Raw genomic sequence first — 17,603 nt, 5'->3', positions numbered from 1 at the left:
AATTATATAAAACAGCCGCGGTGGGTCTGTATAAAATAAATCTTATAAAAAAAAAAAAAACTATTTTTTTTTTAATTAATTTTTTTATAAAGAAGATTTTATAGCAGAGATTTTAATAATATCTAATTTCTTATAAATAATAATCTTAAGAATTAAAATTCTAAGAAAAAGAATAATTATAAGAATAATAATTCTTATAATTCTTATAATATAATATATTATAAGAAATATTTATACTGCAGAGACAGTCCCTTACAAAGTAATTATATTAATATAATATATAATTTATAGAATTCTTGCAGATATATTATCTATAAGAGAAGCTAGATAAAAGACTAGTAATAATACTTTAAGTAATACAGACACTATCTTGACTTTGTGATAGATATACTTTCTTTATACTATCTCAACACACATCCTTATAATTTTAAAATAACAGAGTATTCTAATTATTTTATTAAGCTTTAATATTAATATATATAAGATTTATCTCTGATTATTATATCTAGTCAGTATATTTTTTTTTAAATATTAAAAATATCTTTTTTTAAGTAAGTTTATCTAATTTGTCTCTTAGTTATAATTCTAATATTTAAATATATTATTTCAGTATAGCAGGATAATATTTATTAATAAAAATATATAATCTAATTTATAAATATAAGATTAGATTATTTATATTATTCAGTCTATTCTTGAACTATATTAGCTGGCTAAGATTAAAAAAAAAAATAATAAATTTTTTAAGCTAATAAATTCTTATATTAATAATAATTATTAATTAATTAAGAATATAATATTTAAGATTTCTATATTATTAATTAGTAATTATATTAATTTTTAGCTTATTTATATTTATTATTCTTTTATTATATTATTTAAAAATATTATCTTTATTTATTATATTCTAAATTTATATAATAATTAGATTTAATTATATATTTTAATATATCTTCTATAAGTAGAACTTAAGTTTAAGATTTTTAAATATAGCTATTTTATCTAGCTATCCCGCTAGTTATAAGTTATATTATTATTCTTTTTTTTTTTATTAATAATTTCAAAGCCTATTATAATATATTTAAAATATTAAAAAGAATCTATCTTATATCTGCTGGCTTGTTTTATATTAAATAAAAATATTTAATAAATTTATTTACTATAATATTAGATTTTTATAAGATCTTTTTTTAAAATATTCTTACTAATATTTATATTAATCTTAAGATTATAATAAAAGATTTTTATAGTATAATTTATAAAAAATAAGTGCTTATTATTATATTTATTATAATTCTTACTAAAAATATATTATAATAAGCTAAAAATAATAATATACTCAGCTATAATACTAATATTAGATATTAGATATATTATTATTTATATAATAAACAGTATCAGTAATTATATAATATTATTTCTTATAATTAATATAATATCTAGTATTAGTATTATTAAACTGAGAATAATTATAAGACTATTATTTTAGAATAGCAAAAATATTTTAATATTATAAAAATATAATCTATATCTTTATTAATTAAATAAATTATATTAACTTTTAATATTATTTTAGACTGTCTGTATAATATATTATACTTTAATTAAAAAAAAATTAGTTATTATTTATTAAAATATATTTAGAAAATTCTTATATTTTTAGAGATTTCTAACTTTATTATAATCTTATAAAAAATTATTTAATTAGCTTAATAATTTTACTTTTCTTTTTTAAAATATCTAAAAATCTGGATATTATTAGATCTTAATTAAAAGATTATTCTTTTATTTATTATTCTTTAAATATATATCTATTTTAATTAATTTTATCTGAGATTTCTGCTATAGATTAAAAATATTATATTATATTTTTTTTAACTATTAAAAATATATTTTTATTATAAATATAATTAATCTGTGCTTATATAAAGATTATATTAATAATTATTCTTATTTTAATTAATTATATATTATCTTCTGTATTAATAAATATAAGAATTATTTATAATTATTAAATCTTTCTAAGAACTTTTCTTAAGAAGTAAGAACTTTTCTTAAGAAGACTTTATTGAACTTTCACTTTCTTATACAAATTGAGTGCAAAAGTGAGATAAAAGTGAGAGAAAGATAAGAGAAATAAAAAATAAGAAAAATTAAAGATTAGATAATTAAGTAAGAACTTTTCTCTAATCTCTTAAAAAGATTTTACTGAACTCTTACTTTCTTATATAAATTAAATATAAAAATAAGATAAAAATAAGATAAAGATAAAAGAAAGATAAGAGAGAGATAAAAAAAATAATAAAAAAAATTAAAAATTAGATAAATAAGAAAAAGACTAAAAGCTGATTTAACTTGATTAAAACTTATTAAAAAACTGATTAAAAATTAAGAGATCTTTTTATTTATATTTATAGTTAATTGACTATTAAAAATATATAAAAACATATAAAATTATATAAAAATTATATAAAAATTATATAAATAGAACAGGGCTGAGAATAATAGAACCAGTGATTGAATAGAGACTAGAATAATCAATAAAAGTAAGGTCTCTTGCTCCGCTGCGGGGTAGGCGGAACTCAGAATCATCTAAGAACTTTTCTTAAGAAGTAAGAACTTTTCTTAAGAAGACTTTATTGAACTTTCACTTTCTTATACAAATTAGGTGCAAAAGTGAGATAAAAATAGAGTGGCTAACAGCCAGGTCAGGTCAGGTTAATTGGAATTTTTATATCTAACCACCAGATTATAATTAGATTAAGAAAATTTTTATATCTGACTATAATATAGCTAAAAACCGGGCAGTTAATTATTTTAATTATTTTTAATATTAAAATCTATTTACTATATTTTTTTAAGTTTTAATACAGTTAAGATATATTTAGATTAAATAATTATTAATCTGACTATTTTTATTATTATCTAAAAATATATAAAAAGAAGCTTTTTAGATTAAAAAAATATAATTAAAAAAGAAATTAATATCTTTTTTATTATTATTTATCAGAAATAATAAGAAAATCCTAGTTATATTAATAAAATTCAGCTTTTTATAAAATTATTATTCTTACAGTGAGAAATATATATAAAAATATATAATTATTACTCTGTTTTAGCTGTATATCTTAATTATATTATAGAATACTAGAAAAACTATATATTAATTATTAATTAAAATACTAGAAATAAATATATTACTTTTATTCTATTATTTTTTCTAAGTTAGACTATTTTTAGATTTATAAATAAAATATAGCTCAAAGAGCTATTAATAAAATTAAAAACTAATAAATAATTAAAAGATTATAAATAATTAGATTATTAAAATAAAGTGAATCAAACAGATTAAATAAATTAAATAAATTAAATAAATAAAATAAATAAATAAAATATACTAGATCTATATTATAATACTATAGTTTTTATAAAAAATTCTATAAAAGTTTTTTATAGATCTTTTTTATAAATATCTATTTTTTATTCTAATTTATTATATCTTAAGTAGCTTTGTTTAAAAGAAGAAACTATTTTATAATTTTAGATTTTAAATATAAATTTTTATTTATTAGATTTATTAAAATAAATAAAATACAGCAGATATCTTAGCTGTATATTAAAATATAATAAATTATATTTATATAAAATTATATTTTAAAATAAAATAAATTATTTTTATAGAGTTTTCTATTTTTATTTTTTTATATTTATTATTTATAAAACAGCTTCAGGATTATAAATTAATTATAATTATTTAATTTATTTTTAGAGAATACTATCAAGTCTTTTTTTTTTATTTCTCAGATTTTTATAAATTATAATAATATTTAAACTAAGATAAGCTTTTTAAATCAGATTTTTTCTTCTTTTCCAAATCTTAAGATTACACACATCGCGAGAAATCAAAAAATTATTTTATATTTAGCTTTTTAAGAAAAACTCTTTATTTTTTAGAATTAATAATAAAAGATAATCTTTTTTAAAATTATATATAAGCTAAAAAACCGCTATTTTATTTTAATTAAAAAAAATTATTAATAATATAAAACAGTTTTTAGATAGATATATTATTTTCTAATAAAATCTTTTATATCTATTATATTATATATCTTTATATTTTATAATATTCAGAAATTAAAAACTTAGAAACTAGTTTTATAAACTATTATCTCTATAAGAATTATAAGAAAAAATTATTATTAGTTATATCTAAGTAAATAATTAGTTAGATATTAAGTAAAGAGCTATTATAAATATTTATTTATTTTTTTAAAATAAATCTTTTTTAATTATTATTTTTTTCTAGATCTTTATAATCTATAATAAACAGGATTTTCAGAATTAAATTTTATATTTTATAATTATTTATTATTTATTATTCCGAACTGTTAAATATATTTAATTTAAATAAATAATTAATCTTGCTATTTTATTTTTTTATTAAAAATTAAATTTTTCTAATTAAATATAAATTAAAGAATATTTTATAAAACTATCTAAAAAAATATATATACAGCTGTTATTAAAATTTCTGAATATTAAATAAATATTAATTATAATAGACTGCTGAATCAGCTCTGATTAAAAAATATTTTTTAATTTAATTAAATATTTTTTAATAAAAGATATAAACTATTATAAGATTTTACTAGATTTTTAATTAATATCTAAATCTTATATTAATAAAAATCTAGTTATAATTATTCTATTAGTCTTATATAAATATAATCTTATCTATTAATTATTAAATATAATAACTAATAATATTAATAATAATAATATAATATTTAATATAATCTTAGCTAAACTCTAAACTTAACTCAGTTAGAGTACTTAGTTTTATAATATTTTAATTAACTTTAATTTTTTAAAAATTATTTAAAATCAGTATTATATTTTTTATTTTATTTATATAATTTAGCTTATAATTAATATTCTTTTATAAAAATTTTAAATTAAGATCTTGAACAGTACTATTAAATATATATAAAAAAATAATAATAAAAGTCTTAAAATCTCTTTTAATATTTTAAGAATTTTTAAAAAAATATATTCTAGAAGCTGTCTGTAAAAGACTAATATAAAATCTTTTTTTATAAAAAGTTTTTAAAAATTTTTTATTAGTTAATTTATTATATTAATTCTTAATTATAGATTCAGAAAATTATATAATTTATAAATATAAATTTTTAATATTATAAGAAGTTTTTATTTATTTAATAATTTAAATTTAACTTAGTTTACTATCTTTTTTTTAATTATAAAACTTACTAAAACTTAATCTATTTTATAATTTATCAGATACTTAAACTCTGTTAAGTAATTAAAAGTTTTATTTAGTATTATAAATATAATAATATTAATTATTTTTATTCTATTATAATAAAATAAAAATAAATAAAATATCTTTTTAAATTTTTATATCTCTTTTTTTTTTTTATTTTCTATTTTTTTAAAAATAATAGATCTATTATTTATAAGATCTATAATATTTATAATAATCTCTTTAATTATCTAAATTACTCAATTAATAAACTAAAAAGAAAATAGATATTTTAAAAAAAAAAGATTTTTAAAAATTTATATAATATATATTAAAAGCTCTGAAAATATTATTATTATATTTATTAAATAAAAAATTATATCTATATAATTATAACTATTCTAAACCTAATATTAAAGCTTAAGAAGTTTAAGAAAGATATATAATTAAATAAGAATATTAATTAATATTATAAATATTAAATTATCTTTAAAAAAATATTCTCTTTTTATTTTAATTAAAATCTAGTAATTAATATATTATTAATAATCTTTAAATTATTATTAGATCTAGATAAGATCTTTTATAATATTTTTAAATACTAGAGATTCTTATCTATAGTTAAGATATATAAAAAACTTAAGATATATCTAGATATTAAAAATATATAGCTTCTTAAGATATTTTTAATTAAACTAATATAATTTCAGATATTACAGAATATATTAATATTCTTATTTATTAAAAATTCTGCTATAATTAGTTTTTTATTTTTTATTAGATAATTAAAGATTTTTTCTTAATTATAATTAATAATATCAGTATTAAATATCTTTTTAATAATTCTTAAGATATTTATTATTATTATCAGAGCTGTCTTAATTTTAATATAATTAAAATAATTATATTTTAAATATATATTAATTATTTTATTATAAATAAGAAATATTAGAATATACTTAATAATCTTAATTTAGATTTAATTATTTTTATACTTAAAAAATAAAAAAAAAAATAAGATAATTATTATCTTCTATATTAATAAGAATAAGAATATAGATAATCTTAAAAATAATCTAAAAAATAGATTATTATTAGAATTAAAAGAACTAGTCTTATCTAAATCTTTAATTATTATATATACTTAGATAAAGATAAAGACCCGGTCTTTATAATTTTTATATTATTATAATTATTATTTCAGATAATATAAAAAATAAATATTTTATATTTTTTTTTATTTTTTTTATATTAGATTTTATAAAAGTCTTTTTCAGAGTATAATATATTTTTTAATATAATTAATTAAACAGATTAAGCAGTAGACTATATCTAAAAAATATTATTATTTTTATACTATAATTAAATATATATTATATTTTATATATTATCTATATAAGAAGAATATATATATTATAAATTAATCTATAATTATTAATTTATTTATTATATCTAATCTTTCTAATTAGCAGATATAAATAATTATAATAATAATTATATCTTAATTTAATCTTAATTATATAGTTAAAAATTTTTTATATCTTAATCTAATTATCAGGTTATGGCCAGATTAAGGTTAAGATATAATGATCAGGTTAAGCCACTCTAGATAAAAATGAGAGAAAGATAAGAGAAGTAAAAAATAAGAAAAATTAAAGATCAGATAATTAAATAAGAACTTTTCTCTAATCTCTTAGAAAGACTTTACTAAACTCTTACTTTCTTATATAAATTAAATATAAAAATAAGATAAAAATAAGATAAAGATAAAAAAAAAATAAGAGAAAGATAAAAGAAATAATAAAAAAAATTAAAGATTAAATAAATAAAAAAAAGATTAAAAGCTGATTTAACTTGATTAAAACTTATTAAAAAACTAATTAAAAATTAAGAGATCTTTTTATTTATATTTATAGCTAATTAACTATTAAAAGTATATAAAAATATATAAAATTATATAAAAATTATATAAAAATTATATAAATAAAATAGGGCTAAGAATAATAGAATCAGTGATTAAATAAAGATTAAAATAATTAATAAAAATAAGATCTCTTGCTCTGCTGCAGAATAAACAGAACTTAGAATTATTAGTCTATTAACTAATAGCCTAAAACAGCTAACTGGCCTGAGACCGCAAATTAGTGAGCCTTAGGCAGCGAACTGGCGAGTCTGCCTATATTGTTGACACTTTCAGTATTTAATAATTATAACTTTAGTTATAATTAATTTAGAGCTATAAATATTTAATATCTATAATCTATATTTATAATATTTACTAATTAGTTATTTAGCTAATATAAAGCAGAAAAACTGTTATATAATTATAATAAAAAATATAATAAAAATAAATAATTTAAATATCTTAAGATATTAGTTATTTATACTAGTTTTTATTTTTATATATTTACTATCAAATATAGCCTGCTTATAAATTATAATATTCTAATTAATAAATTAAAATATAAATAAATATTTATTCTAAATTATAGCCAGCTGCTGATAGTATTATATTATATAAGAATATTTAAAAAATAAATAAATTATATTTTATTATTTTAATTAATAATTTATTTTTTTTAGCTAGATTAGCTTTATTATTTTTTATATCTAAATCTTATAAATTTCTAATAAAATAATTATTTAATTTTACTAAAGATTATTCAGAATTTATATATATTTTATTTATATCTAATTTAAAAATATATTCTTATAGATAAATTTATTACTAATCTATAAATTATAATAATATATTTAATTAAATAGTCTTATTTTTTATTTTTTAAGTAGAATATACTGGATATATTATCTTTAGTATATTAAAAAAAATATTTAATCTTATTTTCTTATTAGTATAATAAAATATAATTATTTTATTATTATTAAATTAAATTCTATTTTTAATATAATTTTTTATTTTTAAAAAAATAGCTATAAAAGATTTTTATAACTAATTTTTATATATTTTTTATTTTAAGATATTAATTATATTCTATTTTTTAATTATTTATAAATAATTATTACTAGAAATTTTATTAAATACTAGTCTTTAATAATATATATAAGTTATAATATAAAATATTATATATAATCAGAATATTTCTTCTTTTTTTATTATAGTCTTAAATATAAAATAAAAATATAGATAAAATAATAATTTTTTTTTATTATTTTTTTAAGAAATAGATATTATCAGGATTATAAAGTAAAGTTAAATTAATATTTATAATTAATATAGATAATATTTATAGATAGATATTAATTAATATTAATATTAAATAAGATCTAGTATATTATTTATAAAATATTAATTTTATATAAATAATAAATTATTATATTCTAGTCTTTTATTATTTTTATATAATTATATATTATTTCTGAGAATATTTTATATAAGAATTTTATTATTATTTAAGAAGTATAATTAAATAATCTCTAAAAATTATAATTAATATTTATTATATATCTATAAAATATTAGATAATATTTAGAAATTATAATTAATATTTATTATATATTTATAAAATATAGTTTTTATTTATAACTAATAAATATCTTCTATATCTAATTTATTTTATTATAGAACTATTTTTATTAAATTATAATTATATAATAGTTTCTAAATTATATTTAACTTTAATAATATTTATATATAATTATTTAATTTAAGTAAGATTATATTATTAATAATTATTATTATATATAAATAATAATAAATAATTATTTTATAATTATAAGTAACTATAATATAATCTAATTATAATCTAATTATTATTATAGATAATAGTTTAATAATTATTATAAAATAATCAGTGAGTGTGGCAAATTATTAAATATATATAAATAATAGTAAGCTATTATTTTTGACTTTTACTGAACTATGCTGTGACCCTCTCTACGCACGCCTCCGGGCCCCTATGTATCGGCTGCTGACTGCAGAAAACTTGATCACCTAATCTGCTTATTAATTTTCTTTGTAATAGACATTGGTTCTTTATAATCATGGATATATTCGCTTCTTAATTGTGAGTTTGACTTTGAACATAAGGATAGCCCAGAGAACTGCTGTTCATATCTGTAATGACCTCCAGATCCCCCTCCACTTAATCTTGGAACAGCATATGGCCAACAAGCCGCTCCGACATGTCCATCAAAGGTAGCGGGGAATTATTCGGGATCAGGCGAACAATGCGAGTTGGATCTTCTTGGAAGACATCCGACTGTATCATTGCTCGACTACTATGCATTGGACTGGTCAGAAAGACCTTGACAGTTGGACGGAGTGATTCCTCGGTCACAATCCGGTGCAGGTGGTCCATCACAATATGAAGGTCATGGGCAGTTCTGGAAGTATCAAAGCATGATATGGAATCAATAACCAAGCAGACGGTCACATGGTATGGAAACTGTGCCACTATAGAATGTAGCAGGTGGCATAGAGTCCACAGGTCATGTTCCTCCAGGTTTCGAACATGGTTAGAGCTTCTGATGAAACTCAGATTGGGTCGCTTCATCTCCATAAGCCTCATAAGCAGCTGCATTGCGATGAAGCGAACGAGTCCGTTGGGGCCGTGCCAAGGATCCTTGGAACGGAAATGATGGCCGCAGAAGTAGTGGGCGACCACATCTGCTGGACGAGCGTTGATCATACTGGTGATGAAGGTGGCGCTGAAGACCGAAATGGCAGATATCTTTGATATGCCTGGGTTGATGGCGTTCGCGTCTGCCATGATGAGATCGGATTCTGGGCACTGCAGCCATTGCAGGACCCTGTTGTCTGTGACAACTGCTGCCTGGACCTTTCTTTGACTCTCTTGACTTAACTTCCCCTTGTATGTCAATGCAAGCTGCAAGTCGGCGTTCGGTTGGCGTAGCATGTGGGCCAAATCCGACAGCTCGTGGTCATTGGAGCGTGATGCGAGAGTCAGGATTTCGAAGAGTTGGCTTTCATCGACGATGGCTCCGAAATTGGCCATGAGTCTTTGCTGCTGGCGAAGCATCTTGTTCTCTGCTTCTAGTCCTGTCGGGGCTCAGTGTCAACCAAAAACATTTGCTTTCCCTAGCACAGATAATCACTCACTTTTACTCTCACGCAGCAATCGGACCATGGTAGTTCGGGCAATAACCTGTAAATTCTCATCTCTCCTCGCAATCCTGCGCGTATTGGCAAGCGTCTCATTCAGCAGTGTGCATATATTCTGGTATCCCATCCTGTAGTCCTCGTCTCGGCTATCCTGCTTGCGATCCAGGTTCTGCAAGCGGTCATCCGTCCCACGTATGTCATCATGCATCACCGGCAGTGCTGTCGTGATCGACATAGCCATATACCCCGTGGCCTCGATCGTACTGTCTCGTACACGAGTGACAACATCCTCGAACTCCTCCGTCGACTTGGCCAGCTTTTCCAAAATCCCATCCGGATCGCTGGGAGGCGCCCTCTGTTTCCGCTTCGGGACATCCGCCAACTTCTCCCGCCACGAGGTCTTTTGCTTCGACGTCAACTTGATCAGTTCCTCGATACACTGGGTAATCGTCCGGGTAAGACTGTCCGCACACGCGCGGACATCCTTGTGGGCCCGGAAACTTCGCTTTTCTGGATCGGCTCGCGCCAGCGCATTTCGGATGGCGACAAACGTATCGAGGATCTTCTTCCGTCGTTCGGCGGACTTTTCGGCAAGCTGATGTCGTGGTTTGTGGGTTAGAAGAAAGGGATGGGAAGCGTTAAGGTTCGGGTCTTTCCGACCGCTGGAAAGGCGATGACGAACCTTGATCACCACGGCCAGTCCGGTCTTCACCACAGCCAGTCCGTATTCGTTGGGTATGAGGGCAAGCCAATTACTGACTACCTCTTGCCCATCGCCAACATGGTACCAGATCGAATGCCAGAACCCCTTTTTCTGACCCTTGTATCGGTCTTCGGCGCCTGCGAGCCGTTCGGAGAGCTTTTCGAGTTTGTCTGCATCGTTCGGAAATTCCAATCCCAAATCTAGCGGCAGGTAGTGCCGTAGACATGTCTCGAGGGATCTAAGTCGTCGCGATTAGTCCCTAGCTTTGGTCAGTCTTAAAGGCCTCTCGCTGACTCACGTGTGAAATTCCACGGGCATGAATCTATCATGCTGCACGCTGTACTGTGAAGAACCACCCAGTCCCGGATGAATCTCAGGACCCTCCGTGCTGATGAAGGCTGCAGCCGAAACGGTGTAGTCTTTCTGGTCGGAACTTCCCATAGACAAGGCCATGGTGAGAAACGCACTTGGGAATCTTTTAGATGCCGTGAAGCCCCTCCCTCTAGGTCGATGGGGGCCAGAGGCATGGGCGTGGGGCGATGACCAACCAGGCCAAGTGTCAGGCTCCCGGACCTCTTATTATATGACCCCTCTCACCCAATCTGTTCCTGCATGCTTTCAGACTTATCTTGCTCGACCGTAGCCTTTGTTTTAGTTCCTTAGCTTAAGGGCGCTGGTTCACGCTTATAGCTATACTTCGATGCGCCTGATTAACCGAAGAGCCCAGGTCTCTTGATCCACCGCGCGTAGAGGGGAGGAGGGGCAGAGAAGGGGGCATTGCCTGGCCTTGCTTATCCGCCTGTGGGGTGTGGCTCGTGATATCGACGACGTGGTGTGGACTGATTGGGGTGGATGCATATCTAGTTGGGCTGACTTGCATATCCTTCAGCTGAGCCGTCCCCACTTCGCGGCGCACATTCTAGGCCACAGTAGGCAACAATAGCTGGTGTCATTTGATGCCGCTGATTGAGCAATGCTGTTCGTCTGTGCATTTTGTTTGAATCATAAAATCCCAGGCCATTTCCCGCAGAAAACGCCGTTGGTCTTTGCCAAGCAGGACCAGGACATGAGTGTCCGTGGTATGCGACCGTGATATTTCGTCTGCCATAGAAGAGCTCTTCAATCGGGGTAGTGCCATCTTCTTGTTGTCTGTCTGTATCGCATTAAGAATGGAAGCTCCCAAAACAGGCAAGATGGCGGCCTTAGAAGAGCCCCTGAGCGATATTCTTGGAGATGCTTCGGACCAAGAAACCCTCCATTTCAGGATCATGGGGCCTCCTCAATTAGAGCCAGAGACGGAGGAGGCCATGACGAAACGGATGAAGATATGGGAGCATGGTCGCCAGAAGCTTCCTTGGAAGACGCAGGTTGACTTTCTCGACTACATTCACTTCAAAAACCGGTATTCACCGGACGATGGTCTGGCCATTATCGAGGTTCTGCTCGGCTATCAGGGCCTCTCGCAAGACATATGGCAAGAGACAAATCAACGCCGGATGCAATACTGGGGCATGCGAGTGCCACGAACTTCTTCGCGCTCCAGAGAGGACGACGACACCTGGATTCAGCGCGTGAGAATCCAGTCTCCTCAGCTTCTTCTCCTCCTCTCCCGATTGACGGGCCACGGTGATAAGTGGACTAACCTCGGACCTCGAACCTTCTATCGACCCTTTCTGCCGTTTCACTACTATCTTCCACAGATTAAGGAATGCCTGGAGATCCTGGAAACACATTGGTCTGCGGCCGACCAGCGAGGAGCACCCGATATTCCCATTCCTTCCTCGGTGGTGTCCAAATCCAACAGTAATCACAAAAAGTCCGAGGGCGAACTTGACCCCGACAATGACCCTTTCCGGCCGAGAAGTCCCGTCGAATCGGTTGTCGGGCCTATTGCGAACTCAGTCACCGCACTGCGTCATGTTCGCAAGTTCGTTGAATTCGTGGAGTCTGAGCTTGAGCCTCTTTGGAAGCGCGCGGCAGGGTCTACCCACCGTAAAGTCTCGTTTGCGGACCTGTGGATGACGTTCCAGCCTGGCGAGCTTGTCTACATTCCATCCGCGTCGGAGTCTTCTATGGGCCAGATCTGGCCTGAGCCAGCTAACCTGTCACAGAAGATCTGGAGACTTCATGTGATCGTACGCGATCCGTATCCAAGCACCGCGCAGTGCGACATTCCCATGAACTCCAGCCAGGAGCTGGATCTCTGGTGCTATTTTATCGATTTTAACGGCGTCTCTTACGAGCCCTTTACGAGACGATTCAGCATTAAGGCCTACACGGGTCAGAAAGATATCACATCGCTGCAGGTGTACCCCCTCCGCTTTCTGAAGGAGAGAGAAACGCTGCTTGATGCACATCGGGAGCTTGGCCGGTCTTTCCAGGCCGTTCTAGAACAGAAATACATGTACTACGAAGGCTGGACTCTCGCCCACGAGCCAACAACTTCGCAGCCGGCGAACGGAGGGGGATCCGAGCACGTGGACGGCCCAGTCATGATCGACTTTGTTGAAGCTCATAAATCCGACGAGGCACTTGCCGCCAAGTCGAACAGTACGCTCACCGGATGGGAATATTCGGCTTGGGATGACAGAGAGGACGAGTACATGATCAAGCATTGGGACGCGCAAGGAAACCAATTGCAGGGGGAAGTAACTGAAACATTGCAGACCAGAGAGATATTTGCCCCCACCTTCAGTGATCGAGACTTCGAAACGAACGACTTCCTACGAGCATTCAAGGGAGGCGAGGTCACCCAGCTTGGAACAGATGATTTGGTTCTTCTGCCTCGCCGCCTGGTCGGGTATACCTTTCACGAACGACGGTTTGTTCGGTTTGATGTGCAGTGGCTCAGGAAAATGACCAAGGCTGAGAATGTCTTCAAGGATCTCAAAATTGACGAAGAGCATAAGGGCATGGTTCGGGCGCTTGTGAAGGCGCACTTCCAGAACCGGAAGCTGAATTTGGACCTGATTCGGGGTAAAGGCTCTGGTCTTGTCATTCTTCTTCATGGGGTGCCTGGAGTGGGTAAAACAGCTACAGCTGAAGCTGTCGCACAGGCAAATAAGAAGCCCTTGTTTGCGATCACATGCGGTGATCTAGGCTTCAAGCCTGATACTGTCGAGTCCAATCTCAAGGAAATCTTCCGTTTGGCACATCTCTGGGATTGTGTGTTGCTACTGGATGAAGCTGATATCTTCCTAACCCGTCGGGATTTGAGCGACTTGAACCGGAACGCTCTGGTATCAGGTACGTAAAGTCTGCTCGAATGCTAAATGGTAACCTATCCTTCTTGCTCATACTCTTGGGACAGTCTTTCTCCGAGTTCTTGAATACTACAGTGGAGTGCTATTTCTCACCACCAATCGAGTCGGCATCCTCGACGAGGCCTTCAAGTCGCGAATTCACCTGAGCTTGCATTACAAGCACCTCAGCAGAGATCAAACACTAGCTATCTTCGAAAACAACATCCGCAGGTTACAAAGAGTAAGCGAGGAGACAAAACAACGCGCCATTGATTCGGGACTACCTTCGGGACCCACCTTAAAGATCGAAGAGGATGGCATCCTGCACTACGCCAAATGGCACTTCGAAAACAACCCGAACCATCGATGGAACGGCCGACAGATCCGCAACGCCTTTCAGATTGCGTATTCGCTTGCACACTTCAACGTGCAGTCCGGTGAGCCTGGCGGATGGGGTGAAATCATCGAAGATGACGACGATTCACCCTCAGATTCACCCAGTGACGAAGTTGACTCCGATCGTTCCCCGGCCCAGGACCGAGAGTATGTGTTGGACTTTCGTCAATTTCAGCTTATTGCGAAGACCATCCGGCGATTTGACAACTACCTACTGGAAACGACGGGGGAGACGGAAGCGGACCAGGCATTGCATATGACCCTCCGTGCTGACGACTACGACCCGGGCGAGTGGGAAGACGGCCCGGTCTATAGTCCCCATCCGCCGCGCCAACGGCAACGTCAAGGGCATAACTATTCCCAGCGTGGGTCGCACAGAGGAAAAGCGCAACCCAGAGGTGGAATGAGCCGACCAGGCCCCGGGCGGAATACCCAAAGACAACAGGAGTCGGTCCCTGAGTACGAGCCGCCGTCGCAGGAGTATTTTAGCAGCCAACGGGAAGCTCGACCTATACCGCGGTCGTCACAGGCAGGAAAGGGCCCGTCGGCACCCTCGCGATCTTCTGGTAGCCCATTGTACGCTGACCGGACTCGCACCACTGCAAGACGCGCTCCTGAGCAAAGGTCTCCTGGATTCAGAACAAACAGGTTTCCCCCCGAGAGAGAGCCTCCGGGTCATGAGGAATATCTTGATGGCGAGGAGTATGAAGACGACGCGTATAATCCAGAGGACGATGGATATATCTACGACGATGGATACTAGAAGGACTTATATATAGTGGGCCATTATGTTGTCTGATCTCTGGGCTGTCCAATGGCATGTGTTTCATGTCAGCTGGACAGCCCAAGAGTGGGGATAGTCAATGGGAAGGAGGATTGCTATTAGATACGTGGATAACCACTCAATCAGTGGATTTTCGGAACTTTTTCCATGTTTCAAGGATATATATGAAGCTATCAAAGTGCCACATTGTCTAGGTCTCTTGGCCCGAGTCACTATTAGAACGGTTCTTGACAAAGTAAATGCAGCTCTGCAGTGCAACCAGAGCCAGACCGCACAGGACCAGCATAATCATGATCAGCAACCCTCTAGGATAACTAAATACATGGTTAGCAGATGGCCCGTTGTCAATAGAGATTCACCACGCACAACTCTGCTGACTCGTCGCTGCGGAAAATCTGGGTACCAGCCATGAGGCCTGCAGTGGCGGACATGACAACTTTGAGAGGTCAGTATGGTAACTGCCCGACATAAAAGACCACTTACACATCCTAAGAGGCAATTCTTAGCTTAAACACCCAAAACAAAGGGTCACATAAACTTACGCGACACTAATACTCCGCTCACCCGGACTCCTGCAGTTGACCTGGATCCACGCATTATGGATGGGGTGGTACCCCACAGCAAAACCATTGACCGCTGTCCACAGGCCAACTCGACTCCACTTACCCACATGAGGCTGGACAGATCTCAAAATAACAAGCGGGATGAGATAGCATACAATTGCAAGCATGACAATGAGACCGCGCTTTCGGGTCTTATCGCTCAACCAAGCAAAAAATACAATAACTGGGAGTGTAATCAGACTTCCTACCGCAGCGAGAGTGTTTGCCTTTATCCTGGAGAATCCAAGTGACATGATGATGCTCGGGGTGTAAGTGGTGAGCGGACTCCATGTCGCAAAGACGCAAGCTGTGGCAAGGAAATGGGGCCATTTGTATATGTTTGTGAATGTCTTACATACAACATCGAGAGAGACAGTCTCGTTTGCTGTTTTGTTCCATGTCTCTGATTTAGAAACGCTTTCCTCGTCAGAGGAGATGCTCTGTTCGGGGGTTTCCTGTTTCCTTTCCGGGAGCAGGGAGATTAGTAGAATAGACACAACGACAGAACATATTCCTTCCACTAGATTACATCAGTATCAGCCATACGGTTGGGATTTCTCCAACACAGGTCAACTCACATAAAAAGATCCATTGCCAACCCGATAGTCCCCCCTTCCCATCCAACTTCAACAGCGCCGCGCCAAGAAGCGGAGACACGGCCGATCCTCCAAACATACCGAAGAAAAAGATGGCAATGCGTTTGGTCAACTCTTCCTTCGTGTACCAAGTTGACAAAGTGTACATGGCCGCAGGAATGTACCCGGCTTCTGCTAGACCGAGTATCGATCTTGTGAGGAGAAATCCTGTCCTATCTCGGACGAAAATCTGCAGGGAAGCGATGACCCCGAATATGAAGACCTGCGCACTAATCCAGTACCGTGGTCCGACCTGTCTTGATTAGCTCCGCTGTGACATTTTCGGAATATTAGAATGAATACCCGTTGGAGAACCATGTTTGACGGTATTTCCAAGACGATGACTCCCAGAAACATAAGCTGGTTTCCCAGATTGATTGTGTTTTGGTTCACCGAGATGGCGGATGCGAAACCTCCGGTCAGTGCACTGGCGATATTGGTCCGGTCTAATTGATAGACTGCAAAGCCCAGTACAAGGAGAGGGAGGACCCGGAAATCGGCCCTTGTGACGGTTAATCTTTGGTGTTGGCTATGAGGAGAATGCTGCACACTCACATGCGCCGGACGGGCGACGAATGTTTATGGTCTTGTTCATTGACATGATTGACAGGTCCAGATGTGAAGTTTGTTTGATTCCCCATTTTTTAATTCTCCTTAAGTTTAGCCTTACAGTTCATCAGGGAGACAAATGTTCTTTATGGTCATGCTGTGATCGAGGACCCTGTGGACGAACCTTTTGGGTGATAAGATAAGCAGGGACCCTGGGGCAAGAATACTTTGCCAGGAAATCAAAGTCATTAATTTGCTGGGAGTTGTGCGAAATGCAAATTGATTGGGGAGAATGGAGCAGTACTCCTTCAGGATAAATTATGGTTGCCGGGTTTGACAACCAACC

The 17,603-nt window shown here is 31.3% G+C and overlaps 3 protein-coding genes across 3 annotated transcripts; 1 reads left to right on the top strand and 2 right to left on the bottom strand.

The window, feature by feature from the left end:
- Positions 1-9,222: 9,222 nt before the first annotated feature.
- On the bottom strand, positions 9,223-11,815 carry BO70DRAFT_361719 (uncharacterized protein). The gene is made up of 4 exons (XM_025543109.1): positions 11,348-11,815; positions 11,029-11,287; positions 10,344-10,941; positions 9,223-10,283 (listed from the first exon to the last, which is right to left on the bottom strand). The coding sequence occupies exons 1-4, from the start codon at positions 11,500-11,502 to the stop codon at positions 9,367-9,369; spliced, it is 1,929 nt and encodes a 642-aa protein (XP_025400080.1). The 5' UTR covers positions 11,503-11,815; the 3' UTR covers positions 9,223-9,366.
- A 212-nt stretch (positions 11,816-12,027) lies between these two features.
- Positions 12,028-15,690, top strand: BO70DRAFT_335763 (uncharacterized protein). The gene is made up of 2 exons (XM_025541073.1): positions 12,028-14,295; positions 14,360-15,690. The coding sequence occupies exons 1-2, from the start codon at positions 12,219-12,221 to the stop codon at positions 15,448-15,450; spliced, it is 3,168 nt and encodes a 1,055-aa protein (XP_025400079.1). The 5' UTR covers positions 12,028-12,218; the 3' UTR covers positions 15,451-15,690.
- BO70DRAFT_370825 (MFS general substrate transporter) lies at positions 15,662-17,349 on the bottom strand (the record flags this gene model as incomplete). The annotated part of the gene is made up of 6 exons (XM_025544767.1): positions 15,662-15,785; positions 15,838-15,907; positions 16,021-16,593; positions 16,652-16,961; positions 17,012-17,210; positions 17,264-17,349. The coding sequence occupies 6 exons, from the start codon at positions 17,347-17,349 to the stop codon at positions 15,662-15,664; spliced, it is 1,362 nt and encodes a 453-aa protein (XP_025400078.1).
- Positions 17,350-17,603: the final 254 nt, after the last annotated feature.

Source organism: Aspergillus heteromorphus (assembly GCF_003184545.1).
Source record: "Aspergillus heteromorphus CBS 117.55 chromosome Unknown BO70scaffold_10, whole genome shotgun sequence".
Taxonomy (NCBI): Eukaryota; Fungi; Ascomycota; class Eurotiomycetes; order Eurotiales; family Aspergillaceae; genus Aspergillus; species Aspergillus heteromorphus.
Note: the sequence above shows the minus strand (reverse complement) of the source record. Positions and strands in the feature narration are given on the sequence as shown.

Excerpts from the sequence above, each read along its gene's own strand:
- BO70DRAFT_335763 (XM_025541073.1), top strand. The coding sequence starts at position 12,219 with ATGGAAGCTCCCAAAACAGGCAAGATGGCGGCCTTAGAAGAGCCCCTG. Across the intron at positions 14,296-14,359 it reads CCGGAACGCTCTGGTATCAG|TCTTTCTCCGAGTTCTTGAA; the intron begins GTACGTAAAGTC and ends CTCTTGGGACAG.
- BO70DRAFT_361719 (XM_025543109.1), bottom strand. The coding sequence starts at position 11,502 with ATGGCCTTGTCTATGGGAAGTTCCGACCAGAAAGACTACACCGTTTCG. Across the intron at positions 11,288-11,347 it reads ATGCCCGTGGAATTTCACAC|ATCCCTCGAGACATGTCTAC; the intron begins GTGAGTCAGCGA and ends GCGACGACTTAG. Across the intron at positions 10,942-11,028 it reads GACTGGCCGTGGTGATCAAG|CTTGCCGAAAAGTCCGCCGA; the intron begins GTTCGTCATCGC and ends CCACGACATCAG.